Source organism: Trachurus japonicus, chromosome 15, assembly GCF_045865225.1.
Source record: "Trachurus japonicus isolate A0001 chromosome 15, Traja_1.0".
In the NCBI taxonomy this organism is placed as follows: Eukaryota; Metazoa; Chordata; class Actinopteri; order Carangiformes; family Carangidae; genus Trachurus; species Trachurus japonicus.
The window spans coordinates 14,056,432-14,077,732 of NC_140921.1; the positions used below are offsets into that span (position 1 = coordinate 14,056,432).

Here is a 21,301-nt window from a genome sequence, read left to right on the forward strand (position 1 = left end):
CTTCCTTCCCTGTGTGGGCCGTTGCAACATCAACACCTCCCTGAAGCACAAAGTCCAGTGCACAGCTTAGATCTTCTCAGCTTTTATCTGGATTTGTGTACTTGACGAAAGTAGACAAAGGACTTGGTTGGACGAGCACAGAGTATGGTTCTTAAACTGGGGGATAATAAATAAGACATGCATATGTGATATGATGCGTCTTGATTTTCTTATTACCTGTAATTTTAGCACTATTTTCAGTGAGAAAATGATTTCTGCATGCTCCAAAAAACACATGATCACAATAATGCTGTTATTTATTTATTTTTTCAAAAATATTATTATTTAGCATTTTCCTAGATTTGTTCCATTCACTGGTAAGTACTTGCAAAAACCACATTCATTTTGGTCGTGTGTATCTATGCGCAAGACCTACTGGTGCTTGTGTCGATGACATCACACTGAAATGGGACGGCCCTTCCGTAAACAAGAGATGCATACATCCATAAATTGTCGCTCCTGAAGAAATTGCTTCGTAAAACATTAATTTTCCGTGCAAATAAAATTTAAGCGTCGGAGTGTATGGAGTCTCCCGTCAACAAGGACGATAATAACGTGCATAACAATTCATCGCTGAGCAGTGTTGCTCCAGCTGTCATGCATTACTGCAGATTGCTTGCTGCAGTATTTTAACGATGACATCATCCCCTTATTCCCTTTGAGGGTAGAATACCACGTGGTTTCTTGAGAGACATGTAACACTGCGATGCTCGAATCAAAAACAAACATGTTTTTATTGTAACTAAAGTGGCCGCATCGACTTAAAAAAAAAGAAAAAGTATCTTCAAACGAAAAACGCTGGTTACTAATGTTGACAGTCGAGCCTGTTTTGATTCCACGGAGCCTTTTAACGGCTTGGAATGGATGAGAGACGTGGAATCTGATTGGTCAACGTGAAGGGGGATACACAAAAATCAGCCAATCAGCGTGGCTGGCAGATTCAGGTGGTAAATCCTGATCCTGCCTCCCTCTGTGAGTGAAACACGGCCCCGAGAGCTCCCTACTCTCTCTACTCTCTCTCGTAGTGTATTTTTTTCAGCCTTTTCCTCGGCTACTCACTTCTCTTCCCCTTGTGCCGCCGCCATTAAAGCCCCCTCGGCTTTGGTGTTTGGTTTGGAAGTCGGGGAAAAAAAGGATTTTTAAAAAATGAGTTAAAGCGCGGACGGACGGACCAGACCGAGGGATGGGACTAGGGGTTGTTGGTGTTGTTGGTGGTGATGATGGTGGCGGCGGAGGGGGGGAGGGTTTTTCCAGCTCCGAGGTTACGTATGGAAGTAAACGGCGAAGTAAATATGCGGCGGGCGACGGTCAAGTGAGTGAAGCCTGAGCTCGGATTGGAGTGGGTTTATCTGGGGGAAGGAGACGGAGAGGAGCAGCAGCAGGACTCAGGAGGAGAAGGAGGAGGAGAAGGGGGGCTCCGGTGGTGGAAGCTCCATTTGTTTTGGGTGCAGTGTGTGAAAACTACGGAGTGTAAACACGGCGAAGCAAAGCAAAGGTAAGGCGGCTAAAAAAAACAGAGTTGACGAGCGACCGAGGGGCCTCTCCAACGGTTACATTAACGGTCACCGTGACATTAACGTTATCCCCCCTAACGTTAACGTTAGCGAACCGCCAGCTAGCTTGGCTTGGCTAACAGATAACTTACAGCTAGCTCGCTACATGGCTCTGTTTACACGCGATAATGGGGTTAGTAGCTAGTTTAGTTTGTGAGTTAAGTAATGATAACGGCCAGTGCACACGTGACATTAAAAGTTAGCTTGTTGCTTTTTTCTTTTTAGCTGAATTCTGCATAGTGTACGAAGCTGTTGTTGTTGTTTGTTTTTTCACAAGTATAAATTGATTGAATGTGACTGTCGTAGCTGTCAAAAGCATGGGTTAGGTTAGATCATAATGTGCCATTGGCTTTGACTGCACAACCTGCATCTCTCTCTATCTCTCTCTCGCACCCTCGCAAATGTGTTGAATTTCTCACGGTGTGTGTGTTCAGGGCTCCCAGACTGCCCCTAAATGGGAGCATTTTGCCCCTACAATTTGAGACAGTGCAAGTATTTTTTTTTCATCTACTTGCGCATGTGCAACCAGTAAATTTAAAAACCCTAAAACCGATTTTTCTTTTCTTTTAACACTGGTGAAACATAGAAGGGACGGCTCAGAGTATCTGGTATCGGTCATTACAGGTGGCAGGCCAAGGTGTATGAGGATCATGAATGAAAAGGAAATGTGAATATTTGCTTTGCAAGTCGATTTATGGTGTGACCCCCTGAAATGTTCTGCTTGCGCTCCTAAAATTTGAAGTTGGTGCTCCTGGTTAAAAAAAAAAAGTTAGTCTGGAGCCCTGCATACATAGTGTACGAAGCTTTTTTCCACAAGTATAAATTGATTGAATGTGACTGTCGTAGCTGTCAAGCATGGGTTAGGTTAAATCAAAGTGTGTCATTGACTTTGACTACACAACCTGCAGCTCTCTCGCAAATGTGTTGAATTTCTCACGGTGTACGTGTGTGTGTGTGTGTGTGTGTGTTGGTAAACTTGGAGGCGTGGTGATGTAAACCCACAGCACAACCGACTCCTCTCTGAGCTGCTTTACCGGGCTGTAACAATGACTTTGTCTCATTATCTCTCATCTCACTAATAATAATAATAATAGTGTTCAGAATGCAACTGGGGCACATGACATGTGGTTTGGATTATTCAGTTTCATATGCAGGTAATAATAGGCTTTGGGGCGAATTCAATTTCAGTGCATCAGTAAGTGTCTTAACCAGTCACGCGCCTCCTTGCTGGGTGTCTGGTTTCATCTGCCCTTGTCTCTTGTTACCCAGCTCGGCTGTAGGGCACAGTCGCCTGGTGTATGTAACTTGCTGTGTGTGTGTGTGTGTGTGTGTGTGTGTGTGTTTTTTTAAAGCCAGTGTCAGGTTTTAACAGTACTGTAGAAGTTCAGTGTTGCACTCCTCTGACCTAGCACTTTTAGTACTTTTGTGTGTCTCTAAACATTGCTGCCACAGATCGCTGCTAGATCAAGAGCAGACAGCACTGTAAACATTGTGAAGTGTCTGGCAGTGTGGGACCAAATGGCAGAGTGGCACAGATGGCTGTGTTAAAGAATGCTTTGCTTGAGTTTTGTGTAATTGTGCATTATTGGAGAGATGTGCCACTAAGACATTGCCATTTTGAGCACCATATTTTGCCTTTTTGAGTGCACATGCATTCCTCTGAAATGTCTTATTAATCTTTTCACCTTTCCAAAATGTTTGCCTGCAAGTTCGGGGATACTTTGGCTTGTCTTCTTAAATCATGCAGTGTAGTCAAGTTCAAAATGCTTGCATTTACATAAAATGCTTTTGCTAAAATGCCCTGTGTTTTTCCCCCCTTTGTAACCCAGTGTACTGCTTGCTGTGTGATCTCCGCAAGAGTGGGTCTGCCGAACTGAGAGCCCCTCTGTACGGCAGGAAGTCTCCCTCAGCGGCGGTGCGACGATGACCGAGCTGGTTGCCAAGTGGGCCTGTGAATACTGCACATACGAGAACTGGCCGTCAGCCATCAAGTGCACCATGTGCCGCGCTCAGAGGCCCAGTGGGGGTGCCATCATTACTGAGGAGCCCTTCAAGAGCAGCCCCGCTCTGGATGCCAGTCTGCACCAGTGGGACCCTGCAGGCCTGAGCAACAGCCCACCCCAAGGAGGCTCCAGTTTACTTATCTGTCCAGATTCCAGTGCCCGACCGCGTGTCCGCATTGCTGATGTACCTGAGACTAGCAGCAAGTGGTCATGCCACATGTGCACCTACCTGAACTGGCCGCGGGCCATCCGCTGCACTCAGTGTCTGTGCCAGAGGCAGCATGCTCAACAACAACAACAGCATGGGCAGCATGCAACCCATCAAGGACTTCATACCCAGCAGCCACGCAGCCCCACAGAGTCACCTCAGACCTCAGGCTCTGGGTGCCGTCCGTCTCCCTTGGCCACCACTACAGACCCCTGTGAGGAATATAACGACCGAAACAGGCTCAACACTCATGCACAGCACTGGACTTGCACTGCCTGCACTTACGAGAACTGGGCCAAGGCACAAAAGTGTGTGGTATGTGACCACCCTAGGCCAAACAGTCTACTAACTGAACCCATTGAACTGGCTTCGGAGCCCGAGAGCCAACAACCTTCCTCCAAACTTAACGAACAGGACAGGGACAACAGGAGGGGTGTTGTTGGACAGGGAATGGGGGGTGTGGTGGGTGGGGTGGGGGGTTGCAGCACCAGCCAAAGAAGGTCTCCCCCAACATCAAAGCGGGAGTCAGACGTGAACATGGACTTTCAGAGGATTGAATTGGCGTCAGGGGCTGGTATCGGGAGCAAAGAGGAGCTGGAGGTGGATTTCAAAAAACTGAAGCAGATCAAGAACAGGATGAGAAGGACTGATTGGCTGTTCCTCAATGCCTGTGTTGGTGAGTTTCAAGTATAGGATTTACTCTAGCATATTTCACTTGCTTTCCTTGTATATTGTTGTGCTGTTAGTTGGGCGATGAGTCAACTAAATGATGTAAGGCAGGCCAACACAGTGAAATGGGATTTCCCAGAACTCTCGGGAATGAGTAATATAGTTTTACCATCAACATGTTGCAATGCAGTTTTTACAGAGTATCCCGGTCATTTTCTAAGTAACGCTCTACAGCTCTAGGTCCCCGAGTGCGACCATAGGAAAAAATCTGAAAAAACTATGTGCAAACCGGACCTAGCTCTCCTGCTAGCTGCGCTGCACTGCAGTTAAACAGCGAAGTAATGGGGGCAGTTCTTCTAACCATGACTTTGGCCCCTGTATAATGCTCAAAATATCACTACAAATGCTTTGCAACATTCACCAGTTCCTTACCAGGAAGGAGGGAAAAAAGATTTTGGATGGGGGAAAAAACAGTTACATTCATATTGATAATTTTTTCCCCATCCAAAATCATTTTTTTCCTCCTAAATCCATGTTTTCCTCGCGTTTTTGTCTTTGTTGATATGGAAACAGTCCTGAGCTTGACAGTCGACTAGTAAGGTCTACCCAGGAAGCTAGACTAAACAGAGGTATGTGATAAAACACACGTTAACACTGCTCTCTCATATTAATGGAGTTATGCACACTGTAGTGATATTTTGAGCATTACATAGAGGCCAAAGTCACGGTTAGAAGAACTGCCCCCATTACTTCGCTGTTTAACTGCAGTGTAGCGCAGCTAGCAGGAGGAGAGCTAGGTCCCGGCTGCACATATTTTTGACGGATTTTTTCCCATGGTCGCACTTGGGGACCTAGAGCTGTAGAGCGTTACTTAGAAAATGACTGGAGTTCTCCTTTAAGATGACCCCAATTGGTTTCCTACTAAAGTTGGTGTTCAATATATACAGAGAAATCCTATGAGCTAGTGTAAAACTTCTCTGCACAAGCAGCAAGTGTCCGGCCACCCACACTGTAGACTGGTGAATGTGAAGTGGGAGGGAGGATGAACATTTTAAGAACAACTGCCTTTTTTTTCCCTCACTCACACCGCTATCTCACTGTTTCTCCTACGTTCGCCATGCCTATGTAGGGTTTGTTCTGTGCACCCACTCAACAGTCAGTCCTTTTTCCCTATCTATCTCCATGACAGTTGATTTTTCAGTATCACGCTGACAGCACAAATGTGACGGCCACACGTGCATTTGATCCCAGTGACACCTTTGTCGTGATTAATAAGTTTTATGGGTTTTCATGCTCCTACCGTCTTCAGAGCAAAGGAGTCACTCGATACGAAAGTCAAAGAAATATCACTGCAGTTAGTTTTCTTCTGGTCCTACACAGGCTGTCTTACTGCATGTGACATGGTGAATTCACTTATGTCTGCGCTGCTTGTCCCTTCGAGGCCATGTCTCATCTGCTCAGAGTGCCTGATGTGAGTGGCTGTGATTTCTTTTAGCGTATTTAAGTGTCCACCCTCCTTATCTGATTGGAAGTGCCCCTTTTATTTCTCTGCTGTCCCTTGAAGGAAATTAAATCCAAACCACGTCTGAAATCACTCTCTCTTTGCCACCAAGTTCATTACATCTGCTTTGGAAGATTTGAGATCTTCAGCTATCATTATTTTCACGATCATTATCTGGCATTTATTTGCTGAATTAATCACTTGGGAACAGTGGCTCTTATAATTTCCCAAAGCCCAAGTAGACATACTGTATGACTCAAGTATTTTTTTTGTCGGATAAACAGTCCAAACCTCAGAAATATTCAATTTACTGTCTTGGAAAAGAAAAGGCATAAAATATTCACATTGGAGGAGCATGTTTGGTTCATCAATGACTGGAATGATTGAATGATAATTACAACGGTTGCCTGGTGATTAGCAGATGGGTTGTCTGATTGTCTCAGCTCCAGATATTGTGAGTGGCTGATATTTTGTCCTCAAATGTTTCCTCGATGGAAAGAAAACTGTAGTGTCCATATTTTACACACTTGAAATTTGCCAATAAACCCACAATGCAAAGTTTCGCCTTCACTCCAGACATCATGACAGACATGCAACTTACTAATGTTGCACTACATCTGTCAGCAGTGACACAAGATGACTCACAATTGACAGCTCGGTTTTATACTAAACTTAGAGTAAATTAAATTACCAAGTGTTATTTACGTAGGGAATATTGAGAGAGTGGAAGAGGTTTGACCCAGCTGCGGTCTTACAGGACATAGAGGGAGTTCATAGCTCAGTTGTGATGAGGACAGGCTTCTGGATGGGTTCCCTGTCACTGACGTATAGACCTCAGTGTTTGTAAACAGTGGCCAAAAAAGTTCTGACAGAGTAGACACCCTAGTTTTCCGGAGGGGCCTGCTACGCCAAAAATAGCACAAACCCATGAAACAGACGTCCAAAATAAAGAAGTCTGGGGCAATAGCGATGACCTTCGCCCCTCTGCTGTGTGGATGACCGTAAGCCAGCTCAACTGATGTCGCTTACACATGTGGTGTCTGTGTGGGCACTTCTCGTTTCCACCCAGTCACAGAGCATTACACGCTTATCCTGTTTATGATGCTATAAACAGGATTGTGATTGTTCATCTGTTTTCAGACGAGTGACTTTCATGATGTTGCTTTTCGAGGTCAAATGCTGACATTGCAGGCTGGCTGCCTCAGCTGCTCTGCAAAGATTTCCTTCAGACGTGGGGAATGGCATTGACAGTGGGCAGTTTGATGCTGATGCATTATGCCTGGGACTTTTCCGATGAATTTGATGAGCTACAAGTAGCTTTCTTTTACATATCACTTGGATCACTCTAAGTTTGTGTAGTGTTACTTGTGTAGTGTTACTGGCCAACTATAAACTATTACTAAAATATAATAGAACAACAAACAAGTATACTCAAAAATAGGTTAGATTAGGCCCTTGTTTACAGTGTAAACTTCGATCATGTGTTCTTCTCTGTGTGCACAGGGGTCTGGGGCCTCACTTATCATATGAGGGTGATGAATTGGGAAATATCCCAGATAGGGTGTCAGTCCGTTACAGTGATAACATGATGGACTCACCGTCACAGACTCATGAATACCTTCATGCAGTTCAAAGTCTCCAGTGCTCCTGGCCTGAGAGTGTGAAAGGAAACAGGAGCACCGTCAAAGGAAGCCAAAGTGAACACAGGGGGAATGTGCAAACACTAAACAAACGCGTGTCCTACTTTCAGTGAGGTGACAGTAGTAACAAGGGGAGAGTGATACGGGACAAAACTCGTACCTCAGGACTTTAGGCTTTGTGTAGCCTGGTACACATTCTCTGTGAAGAAAGTCTGTGTATCAGGTGTGCACAGGGAACAAAAACAAAATTGGTTAATGACTGATTTACCACCGTTCACTGGTAAAATACAAAAAATACCATCAACTGTGTGCATGAAAAAGACATTAATCAAAAGTTCTTTCCATAAAATAGATAAAACATGAATACAATAGAAATTCTTTTATCCCACAAGAATGAAATGTTCGCATTCGAGACTGATATATTATAGACATTTGACAATACATGACATGTTCTTTAATGTCTGATTTCCCAAAATAGAAAGCAATGTGGATTTCTAGCAAATCTCATCATATTGAAAAACTAAGAAAATGTATTTGTGAATGACCCCTTTTCTTCTCTAGTTTAATACCCAGCCCAGCATAATCTCTGGCTACTTTGAAGACAGACATTTTTACATGTTATTGCAAGAAAAGCATGGGTGTAACTAATGGTATTAATAATGGCTCCAATCTGTTTGGGTGTCTCAGTAAGATATGTCTGTGAGCCAACACACACAATACCAAGAAACTTGCATGTCAATGTGGTGTTACAGCTGTTAACTGTGAACTGAAAAAGTCTATATATTGAGAGAGATGTGAGGGTTGTTTGTCTTGTGAGAGCTCATGTAAAAGCCATCATACTGGGACTGGGTTTACAATAAACAACACCCATCATCTATCTTCACAGCTAATAATGTGTCAGACTCGGCACTCAGCACTTACCGTTCTGCCACTGGGCTGAGATTGTTGAAATGCAACAAAAGGAGGCAGACTGCTGCGTTATGATGAATAATGTTATCTTGCAAAACATTCAATCATTCATGGAAACTCGTGAAATGAACTGCACTTTATTTGCTTGTTTTAAGAAATTCAAGAAAATTCAGGCAAAGATGGTGGACATGCTTAGTTTTTCTTTTTAGGGCTGCAACTGGACTATTTATCATTATTGACTTCCCAATTCCCCAATTCATGGTTTGTCTCCAATTGCCAGAAAATGAGGAAAAATGAATGTGCAGGTCACAACTTGTCCACAAGAGTGTTTTGGAGTTGTTGGATTGTGTATTTGATGAGTTTGATGAGGGGAAACCAAGAAATCCCATAAGCCTCCGTAGCGTAGCTCTGAGCAGCTCGCGGCTCTGCTTCGCTGTTCTAAAAATAGCTTGCACCGACAATTAAAGGTAACGAACCAACTGCTAAAACTATAGGGATTATGGCAATGGGCCAGTTTGCCAAAATGTTGAACTATCCCTTTAACTTGGTAGTCAGTTACCCTCTGAAGTGGCTGGTTGAGCAGGTTGTTGCTCGTATCGCCATGATACAGGTGACCACTCTCCACATAACGGAAAGGAAAAGAACATTTACGGTGTGGAGGGAAAAGACCAGCACCACTTAGCCTCGTCCGTTCTCTTTCATCAGTCTTGTCTTAAAGTGAACGCCTGTTTGCATATTTTGTGCCTTTTGTGTTGTCTAAAGGATCTGAGAGTACTGAGAGCACAGTACTGACTGCGGGGCTGCAGACACGCCCACACTAATGGAGTGTTTTGTGCAAAGTGGTTGTGATCCCTCTCTCTCTATCGCACTGCGCTGCCATTGTGTACTTTCTCTCTTCATCTCTCACACTGCTGGCCGGCTCCACATGGCACAGCGTGTCCTTCCACCCACTCCACATGTCTCTCTCGCTCTCTGTCTCACTCTCGCGCAGATATGCAGCTGAGCATTGTGTGTGGTCCTTTGACATGAGAACAAAAGCTCAACAGTGTTTCATGCTGTCAAATGTGCGAGAGAATGCTACATGGGCATTTACTGTATATGCTGGAAATGCAGAGAGAAATTTTGCGTTGCTGTGTCGCATTGAAGTTTGTGCACACTCAAAGGTTTTGCTTTATTTTATTCTAATTCTTGTCAAACTGTTCATTCTCTTTCAAAAGCGAAATAAGTTTGGCTTCATCTCACTGTGGTGCTGGATTGATCACAGTAACAAAGGCTTGAAACAGACATTTTTCTGATCATACAACCATCCACATTTGATGAGTTGACTATTATCATTGTAGCTTTACTATTGCACACTCACCCAGAGACACCCTTTTCTTCACTTCATTGAAATACAAAATACAAAAAAAATGCTGACATTTTTTGAGCGCCAAATGTGTAACAGATGACAGATGGAAAAAGTTCACATCCAAACATCAGTGTGTTTTTAAGCAAATGGTTTTAGTGCTGGATTACTGTAATAACTTATTTAGCATAATAACCTCAAGGCAAGAGGGTGTACACTGTAGTAACCCTCCTTCTGCAGACAGTTACGTAAATAATTTTCAATAGTTTGGCTGCCATGGTGAGTTGGTCAGAGAGTCATTTTGTACTCTACGTAGTGTTTGACACCTGTCTGTATGTAGTTTTTCAGTATTTGATGTTTGCACCAGCACAGAAAGGACACCTGCACGTATCTGATCCAGCACCTCCTTCCACCCACACGCTAAGATCTAAGCCTGCAGATTAAGAGTGCAAAAAATAACTGGCAGATCACAAAGTGGCCCCCCATTGTCTTTTCCCCTTGACTTCAAAGTCGGTGAAGCTGTTTCAGCTGTGACGGAGATAAAGCACATTTTGATCTCCAATATTTCATACTTTTTTGGCCGAGCACAAAATGTCCTCTGCACAAGGTTGTTCTGAAGATAAGTCAATTTTTTATCCATCATGCCAGCTCATTCTAGCCTCACTGATCAACTGATGTTTGTTCGGTGTCCTCTTTGATTTGTCTGCAAAGCACAATCATAAAGCTACATGATGCAAACAAAAAAGTAAACTGATGAACACCTTTTGATTTATTTATCAGGTTGTTTGATTCAAAGTCGTTCTGAAGTTGTTAAATCAATCGCTGAAGGTCTTTGTAACACACTCTAAAATGCGAACTTGTGTTGGAGCAAAAAAATATTTTTGGTCACTTTGTACACCACATAATTTGGTTCTTTTATGTTAAATGATTTAAAAGTACCAAAAGAAAATAGTTTCCAGTTTGAACTGTTGTTTATTAATGTGACCTTTTCCTCTTTCTCTCTCTTTCTCCGACAGGTGTGGTGGAAGGCGACCTGGCGGCTGTGGAGGCCTACAAGTCATCAGGAGGCGACATAGCGCGACAGCTGACGTCAGACGAGGTGCGCCTATTAAATCGCCCCTCGGCGTTCGATGACGGCTTCACGCTGGTTCACCTGGCCATCCGCTTCCAGAGACAGGACATGCTGGCTGTGTTACTCACAGAGGTCAGTGGAGACAACCTGCTACTGCTGCACAGGGATCCACTATGGATTAGTTGTGTGCAGCAGATACAGATTTTAAGCCTTTTCCCAGTCATTAGTCATATTACATAACTCACATTTGTTTCTCCTACTCCCTCTCCACTTGTATTCAAAATAAGGTTCAACCAAAACCAAAAACTATTGGGCTCTATCCATAAAAAAGGTAAAGTCTCATCTAGTAGCAACAGACTTGAATCATAGTCATTTTTATCACTGGTGGGAAATAGACCCTTTTATTATGGGATGTTGTTTATGAGTCAGAGTTGACGCAGCTTTTTCCTGTGAAGTCTGTTAATCTCAACATCCAATGAGATCAGGCAAGAGAAATTACAAGGGCAATGGGTTTGCAGAGAGGAATGAGGCTGGAAGTCGGCTCTACACTCGCCTCCTCGTCCATCTCAGCTCAGCACAGAACCAGACTGGGATGTGATGGTCTTATCCCCAGTAGTTATTCTATGTTGTCAGTGACGTTTACATCCAGTCCTCTGTTAGAAAAACATTAGTTCCCTTTTGTGCCGATGAGAACTGAAGCCTCGTTGAGTGAACAGTGTGAACAGTGTGTACCAAGGTTGATAGCAGCTTGCTTGCTGTCAGCACTGTGATCCTGGATTGCCTCTCCTCCCACACTCAGTCAGACTTTTTTTTTTTCTAAGAGGAGGAGGAGGAGGGGGGGGTCAGTGAGCAACCGCTGGATCATGCTCGGAAAATGCTTCAAAGCTGACAACGGCTCGAACACCGAACACAGAGACATCTCTTTTCATCCTCTTGTCCTAGAGGCGACTTGGATTAGATTAGAGAAAGTAAAATTAGCTCACATCACTGTCACCTACCCAAACACACGAAACAGTAATGGCTTTTGTTAAGTATTCAGGCTTGTAGACAACAACATCACTTTAGCATGATAAATTCTCACTTTTGAATCATCCAAAACTTGTTGTAGATTTGCTGCGAGATGTTCTTCATCTCTGCATACTCCTCACACATCCTTGTGTCCTTTCTGCAGGTGTCTCAACAGGCAGCCAAGTGTATTCCAGCGATGGTTTGTCCTGAGTTAACGGAGCAGATCCGTCGTGAGGTGGCGGCCTCCCTCCACCAGCGCAAGGGAGACTTCACCTGCTATTTCCTCACAGACTTGGTGACCTTTACCCTGCCTGCAGGTCAGCACCTCATCAGCAGACAAATAAACAAATATGACCACGACGACGACAACAACACAGCGCTCTCTCACACAAATTGACAGAAGTCATGACATGATTTCCAGAAGCTGTCAAAGTGTATTTTCACTAGTTTTTGTGGAAAGGGGAATTTAAAACTCTGTAGCTGAAGAAACCCAGTCCAGTCGTCCCCTCTGGCCTTCCAAGTGTGTGATAGAGTTCTTGTTTGTTTACTTGTGCCGTATGAAATTGCCTGTTGTTCAGATGCTGAAGGGACATAATGCCACAGTTGTCTGTTTCCAACTGCCAGAAGACGGAGGCCACTTCTGGCTCACTGTCTGTGCATTGTTCTTGAATACCGAGTACACCGACTGCCAACGGTGCATATCTCTCGTCTCTATAACAAAGCTATATTTAGCATTTTTGCCAATGTCTCTGTGTAAAATTGCATGTATTCAGTGCCATTTCTGTTGAATTTCATTGTTAGGGAATAGCTATTATGGTCCTGCCTGTTGCTGGTAGCTAAGCTAAGGATTTTTGTTAGGCCGAGTGTTCAGGACAATGCAGAACTTGGCTTCTGGCCACTATAGAAAGCCATTCTGTTCAGTTCCACACAAGTCAATGCATTCATTTATTTTAGTGAAAGAATGAGCCACTGTGTTAACGAGAGCTTGGAGCACACAGTGAAAGCCAGTGGCTATTGTGGAAAGAACAAAACATGGTGGCTTGAGTTGAAATGAGCCACAGCAGAAAACATTTCTAGTTGGGCCTTTTCACTCGTTTCAGTTAAGTGGTGAAGTTAGTTTAGATAGAGATGAATGTGTTCTTCACAATAACCTGGGTGTCTGATACCACGCTTCTTTTGTTTCAGACATTGAGGACTTGCCCCAAGCAGTTCAGGAAAAGCTGTTTGATGAGGTGCTGGACCGAGACGTACAAAAAGGTGAAATGTTTTCTCTATCAGCCTAGCAGTAACACCTCTCACACGCTGTGCTTACATATTCATGCAATTGCTTTGAAAGAGAGGGAGAGAGAAACCAGATCCAAGTTGACAACGGTGCTGTGGCAGCTTGGCAAACACAGGAGCCCCCTCGCAAACTGTATACTATAACGGGAAGGCTGCCGAGCACTGGCAGTGTTTTATTACTTGTATCCTCTCTCTTGCCAACGCAGTGTTTTGCCCGCCTGTTTGTCAGCCCTGCCAGGAGGTCTGCCTTTATCGTGTGTACCAGTTGCGTCGACCCTAATCAGCCTAATTGAGTTTTAGGGATTTCTCTGATCCCCGCTGAATGATTGTACTTCCTCTCGGCCCACACACACACACACACACACACATGCACACATATAAACACACTTTTAAAGGGCACAATATTCCAGCAACTGTTTTCTTTCTGTAGTGCATCTTTGTGTGTGTAATCAGCCCAGTGTGTCAAACCAAACATCGGGGACTGCAGGTAAAGAGTAAAAGGGAGACACAAATCCTTCTTTCACCTTCAAGATCCTCTACACGCGTTTGTACTTAAGAGTTTTGGCAGAAACATGAAATGCCCGAGTCAACAGAAAAACCTTGTATCCTTGTTAAGGGATTAAGACAAGACCAGCTAACACTACTTTAAACCTGATTACTGGGACATGTAAACCCTTCCACCTTTCTTAAGCGTGCACGATGTGAATGTATTTGCTGTGAAAAACAGCAGTGAGATCATTACGAGAGGTTTTGTGTCCAGAATGATTCAGGACTTCATGGTCTGATTTGAATTGAACTTAACCGTATTGACCTTGTTTTGTTGTTGCTCTTACAAACTAAAAAGCTAAACTGCTAAATAAATCACGTTCTACAGCGAAACAGAAGGTCATTTGTAAATTTCAAACACATGGTCACAGTAGGAAAAGAGTGTGTGCTCTTCCACTACACAGCTCATTTGTCTCAGCGCTCTGCCAATTCAAAAGCTGCACCCTCCCAAAAGAGTCTGTTAAAACGGCTGAGTAAGATCCTTCTATGGAGTAAAATACGTTAAATGCACCAGCACTGGTAGTAAATATCGTGGAAGGTTTGGTCAGAAATCTGAGTACTGACAACGCACGCTCACTGAAACTCAGAGCATTCAACCATCACTGACTTCACTTTGCATTTTAAAAGACAATGTGCCGTTTTGTGTTGAGCCAGTTGCGTCGCAATAACACGAAACAGAAGAAGAGATCACAGTGTTCTGTCTGCTCGGCTGCGAGCAGAGACCAGTCGTCACAGGGCAACAGATGACGCTTTTCCCTGGCTCTCTCTCCTATAAATATTAGCATGTTGTACGGTCTATATACTCTGAGTTGTGGCAGTCAGCGGGTTTTGTGGTGTGGATGCAGATCTATTTAGACACTGTTATGTCACTTCTATTTTGACAGGTGTTAGAAGCCATTAACACACTTCACTCTTTCGCCATCATGTGTCTTGCTGCCTTGAAAAAAACAAAAACACTTTGGCTTCTATGTAAACCTAGACCGCTCTAATTGCCCCAGAGGTTTTTGCAGAGATACACCACTCACCTTTTCCTCACCTCTTGTGTTTAGAGCTTGAAGAGGAGTCTCCCATCATCAACTGGTCCCTGGAGCTCGGGACCAGGTTGGACAGTCGACTGTACGCCCTGTGGAACCGCACGGCCGGCGACTGCCTGCTCGACTCGGTGCTGCAGGCCACGTGGGGCATCTACGACAAGGACTCTGTGCTCCGCAAGACGCTCCACGACAGCCTGCACGACTGCTCTCACTGGTGAGGCCTGCAGACCACGTTACGGCGTGTTCAAGACTTCCATCTAGTCTCAGTTCTGTGTTTAGTGATGCACCGCACATCAATAATAGAAAAGTGTTGACTCAGTGAGTGCTGGTGAGTTGGTGTTTGCTGCTTTTCCGGCACAAAGGTGGATGCACTGCTTCTTTAATATATATATAAATGTACATGTACTGCAGACTGAGTAAATGTGTATTTCTCTACTGAATCTCCAGCTTCTGAACCATCAGGTTTCAATAACAACACAGCCAGGTCTCCTCCATGTTTACCCTTACACTCTAAGCACTTAGCTGAGCTTTTCTCAGAGAAATGTTTAGAAGAAGTGAGCAGGTTGCGTTGTCGTGTCTCCCTCGAGGACACCAAAACTGCGGAAACATGATATTCAACATTCTCAGGTTACATTTGTTTTTCTTGTGCTTCGCGTGACTCTGTCACATATTGGGACATTTCTGGTTTCTCCAAAGTTTTGACTGGCAGCTTGTTCAGCGAGGTCTAAAGTCTCATGTGAGACTCGCTCCACATGAACAAAACAGCCCAGTGTGACTCATGTCTAAGCAGCTGTGGGTTTTTTTGTTTTGTTTTTTTACTGAGAAAATTACGGCTTTGTTATGATGAGTAATTGCCATCCAACCTCACCTGCAACAAAGTTGGGTGGGATTTAGTGAAGAGTTGTAGCACACCTTTGCACAGAGAGCTCAAATATCATAAACGTAACAGTATTTGTCTGTGTGTGTGTGTGTGGTCTGTAGGTTTTACACGCGTTGGAAGGAGTGGGAGTCGTGGTATTCCCAGAGCTTCGGCCTCCACTTTTCACTCCGGGAGGAGCAGTGGCAGGAAGACTGGGCTTTTATTCTTTCTTTGGCCAGTCAGGTATGTGCACATGAGAGCAAACACATTAACATGGAGGACAGGAGCTCGATGTGCTTAAAAATGTGACACACTAATGATGTATGAATTATGCAAAAGGCTTTACTGCTCCCACCACACTGTAGTTAATCTGCAATGCCTTCTGAAAGTGCATCCTGGCTGTCATCAGCACTTCTCTGCTTCTCTCCGCTCTGTGTGACCTCACAGACCAAGTATTTGGGCGGGTTGTTATTATATCTGGGCGTGAAAGAGTAGTAATTGTGTGCTTTTTGTGTTTTAACATTTGGGAGCGTGCTGCCGAGGGAACTTGGCAGAGGCGACGTGCAGAAATCAACAGTCGTCGTAGCTGTAATTTCACCAAACATGGCCTTTTAACTGTTACTCCCTTTCTTGTGTTGTGTTTTCTCCTCCTCACAGCCAGGATCCAGCTTGGAGCAGACCCACATTTTCGTTCTTGCACACATACTTCGCAGGCCCATTATCGTCTACGGAGTGAAGTATTATAAAAGTTTCCGTGGCGAAACGCTCGGGTACACCCGTTTTCAAGGTGAGCGGCTGGTCGACGGCGTGGGCCGATGTTGTTTTGGTCAAATATCGTCAGATGTGAACGCAGCTCTGCTCTGGTGGGAGTAGGACTAGACTTCCTTTGTGAAATAGCTCCAGCCTACATGTGTCTGCATAGCTGACATAGCTGACATAACTGCCCCTCTGATCTGTCAGTAATTGCTATTTACAACATGCATCAGTCCAGTGTCGTTCATTTAAGGGGTTATTTTAGTAGCGTGGGACTCGAAATAACATAAACAACAAAACAAACACCCCCTCCGTCATCACCAGAGCACATTTAGAAGCGTGTTGCAGGGAAATGTTCCACACACACACGTCCAAACACATGCGAACATATGTGAATCATCAGGACCCCGAGTCGAACAGTCCTATGGTCCACCTTTACTGCCAGCAGTAAAAACAGTCTGGATTCAATTTGAGTGACGCTGCAGCGGGGATGATGAAAGCGCTCGGTAAAGGGCCAAGTGTTTGTGGTAAAGCCTGTGATTTACTGTTGCCATGAGCCGATGTTGAACACACAGCGCCTATAGGCTGCAGAGGGAGCTCCGTTAAAGTGGCGACCGAGAGAACCCAGTAAAAACACAGTTGTTACTGGGAGAGGAGAGGAGCGTTACACAGGCTTCTCAGTTTCACAGGTATCCATGAAAGAATCAAAAGTTCATTATGCCGCCTTCAAAATAAGTATTGTACTGTAGTGAACTGAGAGCAAATATTTTTGTTCTGCTTTTAATTTGTTGTACAACACCTGCATATAAATCACAGAGGGTCCTTGACTCTTTTTCAAATCCTGATTAACACTTAACTTGTTTTAATCATGACTCTTCAAGATGAATGAACCAAGCCAAATGAATTATTAATTATTCGGAAACATTCATGCTCTCCTCCAGCACTACAATAAGTCTATTTGTCAGAAAACTGTGAGTAAAATTATGTTCCTGAACCAACACAGTGGCGTGTCTCTCTGAAGTGTGTCTATGGAGCTACAGTTTCCTCCTCCGTCTGGATCCTGTTGTATCCTGTATCCACTGACTCCTGGACCCTGGTTCACAGCTCCACCTGTGTAACACGTTTTAGGTCCAAGTTTTGAGTCAGTTGCTCTGTGAGATTAAGCCGTCAGTTCCCCACAGTCACAAGTCGTCTCAAAGTAACATCGGACACCTGCGGATACTTCTCCAGATCCTTTATCAGCAAAATTGACACCGTAGCTGTCGGACATCACCACACCCTACCTACCCAAATGTCCCTTTAGAGATTGATAGTTCCCTCTCCTCCACTTTAGAAAATGCTGCACACTGTTGGGCTCAGTATTTGGTCAATAATTAATAGCTCCTTGGTCAGTGGCTCTGTCATTCACCCTCTGATTAAAACAAAAAGAAAAACAAAAGAAATTTGAGATCTGTCTGTTCCTAGTAACTGTTGACCAACCTCAAAGCTCATTGTTTTAACACTTCATCAAATTGTTCAAGAATGTTGATTTTTTTTTCTCAAATTATGTTTTATTCAGACCAATTCAATGCACTGAACAAATGTTTCATTTGTCAACATGAAGACATAACTCATCACATTTTGGCTTTTTATTTGTTTGTATTTAATCTTTTCTCTGTGCAGTGCTTGTTATATCATTTTGTTTTGGACACGTTCTCTGTAGCGAAACTGGCTCAGCCTGACTGTGTAATAACGCCTGTAAAACTGGTTTCAGAAAACAATTAAAACACTCGTCTCACTCTCCATCCTCCTTCTCCTCCAGGTGTGTACTTGCCCCTTTTATGGGAGCAGAGTTTCTGCTGGAAGAGCCCCATCGCTCTGGGCTACACGCGGGGTCACTTCTCAGCACTGGTGGCCATGGAGAACGACGGATTCGACAATCGCGGCGCGGGCGCCAACCTCAACACGGACGATGACGTGACGGTCACGTTCCTGCCGCTGGTGGACAGCGAGAGGAAGCTGCTCCACATTCACTTCCTCTCAGCGCAGGAGGTATTAAAGCACCTCGCACTTTGTCTTCGGAAAAGTTATGTTTTTTGGGGTTTTTTTTGATCAAATTTTTATTTTCTTTTAATTCAGACACAGTTTTTTGAAGAAGCTCCCGCACACTGTCTCACTCTCAATTATTTTATTATTTTTACCTTCATCATTATGCCTGATGATTGAGAGTGAGACAGTGTGCGGGAGCTTCTTCAAAAAACTTTGCATTTTGGGTTATGCCCCCCTGCTACGCACCTGCATCTTCAGGTGTGCTGAGACCTTCTTCTCTTTTAATTCAGACACAAAACAAATGATCATGTACATCCACTGAACATACAGTTACATCAACCACCCCACCCTCCCCCCAAATACTAAAAAAAACAAAAAAAATACATATGAAAATATCCTGAAAGAAGGAAAGGGGGAAAAAAGAAAAAAAAAGGAGAGAATTAAGACAACGCGGCTAAAACAAACAACAATAATCAAAAGAGAAAGACTTGTGGAATTGTGGGATAGCTAATACAGATGTGCAGATTAATACAAGATGTCAAGTGAGGTAAGCCGTAATGAACCACATATTGACATTCACCACTTTAGCCCCATTTATTCGGGCTGTCCACAACTCCATATAAATAACATCAAGAAAATGTATGTTTTTTTGTTGCAAGTGTGAAATTTGTTGACTTGAAAACTCCTCGGTGTCAACCCCGAGTACGATGTTCTGTCGCATCACTCACTCTGATTGTTCCATGTCTCTCCATCGTGTGTCTCAGATGGGAAACGAGGAGCAGCAGGAGAAGCTGCTGCGGGAGTGGCTGGACTGCTGCGTGACCGAGGGCGGGGTCCTGGTGGCGCTTCAGAAAAGCTCCCGCCGCCGCAACCACCCGCTCGTCACCCAGATGGTGGAGAAGTGGCTGGACGGCTACCGACAGATCCGACCCTGCGCCTCTCTGTCCGACGGCGAGGAGGAGGAAGACGACGAGGACGAGTGACAAAACTGAAGTGGAGGGACCGGGGAGGGGGGGACGGGGCAGGACTCCTCCCCCCTCCTCTCTCTTACAATTTTACTTTATAATTTTTTTTTTCCTTCTTTTATTTTCTTTTCCTCTTTTCCTGACACGGACAAACTGTGAAGCCTTCAGGAGAAGACAGGGAACTACACGCCCCCCGCCCACCTCCCACCTGACAGAGAAAGAAACACTGCGACTACTACACACAGGCACCGGGACATGAAACACGTTCAACACTTTAACCCAGACCAACCTGAGACTGACAAACGCCTCTGTGCTGCAACACACAGATGTGGAGAGAGAATAAAGGTTTACGAATTCAGATGACCTTTTGATTTGTGTTGAGTTTAACAATGTAAAGGAAAAAAGGAATCTTTATCTATAGATGTAAAATGCATGTGGTTGTTTAAAAAAAAGAGTAAGGAAATATACCAGCATTGATTCAAAACAAAACTTTATATCCGATCAGTATGGGCACTGACAAAAGCACACTTCCAAATTGATTTTATGACGTTTTTTCCAGTTGTAACACAGTTGGCTTGTTTAGCATTTTGTTTTTGAACAGGCAGGGACAAAGCCAATAATAAATATCATTATCTTTAGAGAACCAGAGATTGTGTAATAATTAAATGACTTTAATCCTTATTACTAAGCACTGCACATTTATTAAGACATTTATATATAAATACAGTATCATGGCTTGAATTAAGGTCATTATATGAAGCTCTTGAAAAGGGAGATTTTTCCTTTACAAGTCAAATCTACACTCACTAAGGTTTAGCACACGAACATTCATGTTGGATCTTTGGTTTACTACTTTTTTCTTTTTTTTTTTCAGACTGAACTGAAAAGTTGTGCATGTGTGTGTGAGCGCGTATGTGTGTGCGTGGGTGTGTGGTTTTTCTTCTATGAACTATGAACTACATATTTATTGTTTGGAAACTTATTTGAGCTAATAAGAGCTTTCTGTATATTTTTTCTCGTTTTTGTGGTTTTTGTTAATTATTTTCAATCTTGATGAAGACATGTTGCACAGAAACACTGTTGCTGTGAGGAAAGAACCAACCATGACCATCGGTGAAAAGTTTACTTATATTGTTGCGTGCGATTTAGTACCTCATTTGGATGCCTAAAATCTGGTGCTTTTGATTTTCCTCTTTTTAGGGAGGGGGGGGCAGGCAAGTGAGGGATCGAGACACATTCAACGTCTTGTCTCATCGTTCAGTCTCCGACTTCCTTCTTTGTCCCTCTTTCCTTACAGCATCCGTTGTCACAGTCACCCTCACAGTACACGTCAGTTCACCTCCTCTGTAACTTACGCCTGTTTGTTGTCATTATGTGAAGACATCTTTAAGTTTTTGATTAAGGTTGTTGTGAAAGACTGCAACATATAAAACCAAAGCTGACAAAAAAGAAAAAAAAAAACACGAGTTTTCGTTACCTTTTTTTGCTGTGAATGTTTGCATTTTGTTTTTCCTTGCCATTGCGTACTGTAACCTCTTTCGTGTTTCATTCGAGTCATACACGTTTTGAGCATCACCTGTATGTTGCTTTGTATTTATGCAATAGTTGCAGTTGTGACTATGATGGTTTGTGGATTTAGGCCTGACTTCACTATACAGAGTGTAACGCAAAGAACAAGTAAAATAAGGAAAAAAAAAATAAAGGAAAACCGTTTTGAATGTCCAACTACACTGTTTCCTGTCTGATCTTCTTGGGTCCATGTTTTCAGTTCAGAAACACAACACAAGCTGCTCTATGTGGGTTAAGGTTCATAGCCCCCTCTAGTGGAGGGAAACCTCTCACTTGACAACTAAAGATCAATAACAAACACTTAACCCCCCAATTAGTA

At 43.7% G+C, this 21,301-nt stretch overlaps 1 protein-coding gene across 2 annotated transcripts; it reads left to right on the forward strand.

The window, feature by feature from the left end:
* Positions 1-975: 975 nt before the first annotated feature.
* Positions 976-21,141, forward strand: zranb1b (zinc finger, RAN-binding domain containing 1b). Of its 2 annotated transcripts, none has more exons than XM_085799806.1 (10): positions 976-1,534; positions 3,422-4,479; positions 10,884-11,071; positions 12,111-12,264; positions 13,133-13,204; positions 14,824-15,022; positions 15,790-15,910; positions 16,325-16,454; positions 18,222-18,451; positions 19,213-21,141. In XM_085799806.1, exons 2-10 carry the CDS (start codon positions 3,516-3,518, stop codon positions 19,429-19,431), a joined length of 2,277 nt encoding a protein of 758 aa, XP_085655932.1. In that variant the 5' UTR covers positions 976-1,534; positions 3,422-3,515; the 3' UTR covers positions 19,432-21,141. The 2 variants fall into 2 exon arrangements, with proteins under 2 accessions (XP_085655932.1, XP_085655933.1); XM_085799807.1 differs by having other exon boundaries at positions 989-1,011.
* The last annotated feature ends 160 nt before the right edge of the window (positions 21,142-21,301 follow it).